General features: G+C 38.3%; 1 protein-coding gene across 1 annotated transcript in view; it reads left to right on the plus strand.

The window, feature by feature from the left end:
• The window catches only part of LOC107752888 (protein FAM117B-like), a 45,141-nt gene that overhangs the window by 4,316 nt on the left and 34,825 nt on the right, over positions 1-6,000 (plus strand). The window contains exon 2 of the mRNA XM_016568963.1: positions 5,131-5,300. Within this exon, the coding sequence (XP_016424449.1) occupies positions 5,131-5,300 (170 nt within the window). The remainder of the gene's footprint in view (positions 1-5,130; positions 5,301-6,000) is intronic.

The following is a 6,000-nucleotide window of genomic DNA, read 5'->3' on the forward strand; positions in this document are numbered from 1 at the left end:
CTCACACCACAGGAAAATCTGATAAGAAAATCTTTAGAACCACCAAGATAATCGGGACATTACCTAGGATTGTCGGAAGGGGAGAAATCGGCCCTACTCGCGCGTGACTTTAACAACTTTGGTCCGTTTAGAAACATTGCCGTGTGAAAGCGAACCGCACCAAGGATAAAAAGCAACATTGTAATAATTTTAATCCCTGTTTCGGAACAAAGCAATCGATCTACAGGTGTGAAAGCACCCTTAAGAAGACTTGGATTACACAACTTAACTCATATAGATTTCTTTTATGTTTTTATTCACTTTTTGAAGTGTCAAATTTTTTGTGTAATGGACTTTCAATGGAGGGACAGAAACCTCTCAGGTCTTATGGGTTTGGAATGACATGAGGGTGAGTAAATGATGACCGAGTTTTCATTTTTGGGTGGACTAATCCTTTTGATGCAATGCGATGATGGAAAAGGTCATCGAAATATAAATATAAGGGTAATGAAAATGCACATTTAAATGTAGTGTTTTATAAGTGGAATTACAACATTTTATGATTATTAAGACGAAATTATGACACAAACCTGACATGTCATTATAAAAACACAATGCTCATGGATGGCGCAGGATGTTTAAAAAAAAAACAATCTTAGCAATGACGCAGTAGCCAAAAACATCCATCTGCATGTGTATGACAGTGTTAGAGGAACTTCTCAAAGAGAGGTTTGTCTTACTACTATTGATGAATTCACTAACAAACTAGTCATGAATTCACTAACAAACTAGTCAGTGTCCTTTTTACGGTATCCAGGTGTTTTTCTTTTAATGTATTTCTCAACATTTCAGTTCATTGTTCTCAAGATTAAACAACACCATTGCTCACAAGCAGTGCATCGTTGCAGCAAAGTTGACATATGCCGATGTGTTTCTCAATAGCTTTGCTTGCGCTTTTGAAGATCTTCATGAGGATGCTGTTCTTTTGTTCTTGGCTGGGGGTTTAATGGGGCACACCCCCAGTCTTTTCAGGCAGGGATTGTACAGGCAGGCTGGTACGAGACCAGGCTGATCTCTTTGTCCTCACAAAAAGCAATATTAGGAGTCAGGTCACTATTACACCCTTTTACTTCAGCTGCAGGCCTCTCCTGCTTGGGTTTGTCCATTTAGAGCTACAGTGAGTCTTTTGAAGATCGATATCCCTTCACTGGCCTATACAGGCTTTAATATGAGATGTTAGATTACACGGGGCTGCACTACTTGTAGCATTAAACAGCCGTTTTCTAGCATAAAAACGGTTATAGTTGAGTTTTAATTGTTGCTAGCTGGTTGCTAGGGTGTTCTGGATGGTTGGTTAAGTCAACCTTTGTAAGTCTTCTGTGCAGTTTTTATATGATCTAGAAGCTTTGTTTGTTAATTTATTGGAAGATGAAGTGTTTGAGGTCAAGGGTGCTTTGGATCATAATCCTGCGGGTTGAGATGTTTCTGGTTATCTGTATCTGTACTGACTGAACTGTAGGCGTATTCATGGTACTGTTGATGAATTGCTGTGACGTTATTATTGTTTCGGTCTAGTCAAATTCACACATTTTAGGAGACAAAAGTCAAGAGCACAGACTTCCCAAGGATGCGGCTCATGGGCCGCAGTGTGCAATATCAGCAATCAGTATGTGTGCCGGATCTGCTGAGTGAGATGCAGGATAGACACAACACAAGAACCTGCTGTGCATAGACAGGGACGATAAGAGAATTCATTGCTCAGTAGTGCATCATAGCATCTCTCATATGAGCCTATCAGAGATGAGATAACATCCCCGTGTGATAGTCTGTCCTCTGTGCACCATGCTTGTTTGTGTGCATGCATGTATGTGTATGCAATTGTTGTATTTATGCACACACACACATACATAAAGTTTTGTCAGTCATTTAGGTGTAGATCAGTGCACAATTAGGCCAGAAACAAACACTACGCAAGAATGCAAACACAGATGGGAATGTTTGGCCAATGCATTGCAAGCGTGTGGTCCTGTTGTACATACTTGCCATGTATCCCTACGTTACTGTGAAACCTCTGTACACAAAGAGGTTTAATGTCTGTGCCAGTTAACCTAATATGTTATTAATAGAGATTGACTGATATATAAGTCTATTGGTATTTTTGCCCAATATTTACAATTTTCTAGATATATACTTTTCAAATTTTTGAGGTCATTAAGATTTTTTTAAAGAAATTGATACTTTTTATTCAGCAAGGATGCATTAAATTTATTAAAAGTGACAGTAAAGACATTTGTAATGTTACAGAAGATTTCTACTTCAAATTAATGCTGTTCTTTTGAACTTTTAAATTCAAAGAATCCTTAAAAATGTATCGCATTATTAAATCAAATTTCTAACATATCTGAGACTTAAGCATAAAAATAAGTTGTAGCAGTTGTAAAAGATCAATATTGATATATATTGCTAATTATTATTCAGGTAGCTAGATATATACATCAGTAAAAAACTTTGAAAACTTACTAAGATTCTTTTCACACTGCACGTTGACAGAAAGCTTACTGTAGAAGACATCGTTGTATGCTAATGCTCACTAGAGCGCCCCCTGTAGCAACACTGAGAATGCGGCGTATACTCATGTTGCAATATGAATTGACACATTTTCATTTCAGAATTCATTAATCTGTTAATTTGAGCTTGGGTTAGCTAGAAACCTTTCCATTCACATTGCATTGAGGTTTGTTCCAGGGCCTTGCGCATGCACTTAAGTTCCTAGTGAGTGTAAGCATGCAATGTGGACATTGCAACTTGAGCTCCATTGAAAGTCCATTCCACCAAAACTTGGATGCTTCAAAAAGTTTATATAGACATTGTAAAAGACCTTGGCACACTGAACACGACTCTTAAGAAGAATTGGATTACACAACTTTACTCGTATATATTTCTTTTATGTTTTTATGTACTTTTTGAAGTGTCAAATTTGTGTAATGGACTTTCAATGGAGGGACAGAAATCTCTCAGTTGTATTAAAATATCTTCATTTGTGTTTCGAAGAAAAACGAAAGTCTTATGCGTTTGGAATGACATGAGGGTGAGTAAATGATGACAGAGTTTTCATTTTTGGGTGGACTAATCCCTTTGATGCAATGCGATGATGGAAAAGGTCATCAAAATAAATATAAGGGTAATGAAAATGCACATTTAAATGTAGTGTTTTATAAGTGGAATTACAACATCTTATGATTATTAAGACGAAATTATGACACAAACCTGACATGTCATTATAAAAACACAATGCTCATGGATGGCGCAGGATGTTTAAAAAAAAAACAATGTTAGCAATGACGCAGTAGCCAAAGACATCCATCTGCATGTGTATGACAGTGTTAGAGGAACTTCTCAAAGAGAGGTTTGTCTTACTACTATTGATGAATTCACTAACAAACTAGTCATGAATTCACTAACAAACTAGTCAGTGTCCTTTTTACGGTATCCAGGTGTTTTTCTTTTAAAGTGTTCCTCAACATTTCAGTTCATTGTTCTCAAGATTAAACAACACCATTGCTCACAAGCAGTGCATCGTTGCAGCAAAGTTGACATATGCCGATGTGCTTGCGCATGCACTTAAGTTCCTAGTGAGTGTAAGCATGCAATGTGGAGATGGCAACTTGAGCTATCTAGCCAATTCCACTAGGGCTGCCACTAACGACTATTTGTATTTCGATTAATCTATCGACTAATTAATCGATTAATCTAAACGGTTAATTTACCACAAAAAATCAACAATTTTACTTAAGAATATTTTATTAAACCTAATGAAATCCTTTTTTTAAAGCAAAAGTAAAGTGCAACATGGAGTGCAAAAAGCAAGTGTCCATCTCATAGTCCAAATCACTGAAATCAAAGTTCAGTATTATAGTGTAAGAATGACAACATATCCCCGTGTTCTAGTCTATTAATAATAAAATTATAATCAAAAAACATTTTTTAAAGGAGTATTTAACAGAAATGTTATTTACCAGAATATATTTAGGAGAAAAATGTAAATGTGCAGAATTTCTGTACAAAAAAAATTTTTTTTTTAAAGGGGTCATATGATGCGATTTCAAGTTTTCCTTTCTCTTTGGAGTGTTACAAGCTGTTCGTGAATAGATAAGATCCCTGAAGTTGCAAAGACTAAAGTCTCAAAACCAAAGAGATATTCTTTATCAAAGTTGAGACTGCCACGCCCCCCTAAAACGGCTCGTTCTAACACACCCCCACATATCTACGTCACTCAAAACGTGTAAACTCAGAGTGAGGGTTTGAGCTTTTATTTTGAAACCGCGATGTATTCTCCTGCGTTTACGTAGATTTATAAATGATTTACCTTACAAATCTGATGAAATGGCGCATGTTGCGTTCCCAGATGAACGTTATAATAAGCCTAAACTCATGGATGGAGTTTGAGCCGCTCCACACATATAATTGATAACAGTTCCTGTGGAACTACTGTGAACGGAGCCGCTGTGTGACGCATGTACTTAACCTAAACGCATGTAAATAATTAAAGCGCCTATACTGTATTAGAACTGCATCGCATATAATTATTTAATTAAATCGTAGCATTTGTGAATTCACAATTAACATAAAAGAGTAGTCTTTAAAAGACAAGTGAAGGAGAGAAAGCCAGCGATTGTGTGCTAGAAAGAACAAACGAGAGAAAAAGAGAGCCGAGAGAATAGTGAAGGGGGCAATTACTTGTGGAGACACACTAAACGTAGGTCAAGACACGAGGGCCGCTTCCTCCACGCCAGTCGAGCAGTTAATCAGCTTTAGTTTTATTAAAAGAGCTACTGGACACCAGACAAAGTCTGTCTCAATCTGCTGGGCGTTGGTATTCATCACCATCAGCCCGGCAGACATTTACACTCAAGCTGGTGTAATCTCTCACACACGGCCACACACTCAATAGACGTCTCTGAGCACTTACTGTGATGACGTATTGCGTTCATAACATGCAGTCTCTAACGTATGTTCTTCTTCTGTTTCCCTCCCATCCGTTTTATTCTCCCTCACCCATCTTGTTCATCCATCTTTCATTTGACCCCTGTCTCCCCTCCCCATCCTTCCTTCCCCTCTTTATCTCCTCTGCGTTTTCTGGCTGTCTTGCAGACAAGCATAGACTTCCTGTGGCAGGGTCTTGGTGTACCACCAGCAATAACGGTAGCATTCGTCGCACCTCCTCTTTGGACGCGCTCACGGCCCCTTACCTGTCTGGACACTGGCCCCGGGATGCCAACCACGCCCCTTGTGCCCCTTGCATGAGGGACAAATCCACCCAGGTGAGTGGAACCGCTTGTACACAAGATGTTATTACCCAGTTTAGCAACAAGTTGTACATTGTCCAACACCTCCCGTCATTCAGCCATTCAGTTCTCTCAGAAAACTTTCCACTCCAACCTCTCCGACATCAAATGCCTACTTGCATAGACGCGTGTTTTGCAAACTACCAGCATGAATCACCTGAGAAACACTTGCTTTGTGCAAACACAAACCCATGAAACCACTACATGTCTTTTGTGTGCACTCGGCACCTGTGAGGCACAGTCGGCCTGAGTCTCGTGTAGTCAGACGTTTTGAATGTCAGTGTATTCACTTTGCAGCGTCAACTGGCTTAAATAGGAAAGACCATCTTAATTATGCACTACCGTTCAAAGGTTTGGGGTCATAATAGTTTTTAGTTAGTCAGACAGTAAAGGTTTTTTTTTTCTTTTGAAATTACTTTTATTAAGCGAGTATGCATTAAATTGATCAAAAGTGACAGTGAAGACATTTATAATTTTATTTTATTAAAGGGGTCCTATTATGCTTTTTCACTTTTTTAATTTTAGTCAGTGTGCAGTGTGTATGTTTGGGCATAAAAAAGATCTAGAAAGTTACAAATCTCGAAGTCCACTCCAAAGGGAGATATTTTGTTTTTAAAAAATCCCTTTTCAAGAACTACAACGAACGGCTCGTTTGGACTACAGCGTTGGTTTCCGG

The sequence above is a fragment of the Sinocyclocheilus rhinocerous genome, unplaced genomic scaffold (assembly GCF_001515625.1).
Source record: "Sinocyclocheilus rhinocerous isolate Xijiao unplaced genomic scaffold, SAMN03320098_v1.1 scaffold1252, whole genome shotgun sequence".
Taxonomy (NCBI): Eukaryota; Metazoa; Chordata; class Actinopteri; order Cypriniformes; family Cyprinidae; genus Sinocyclocheilus; species Sinocyclocheilus rhinocerous.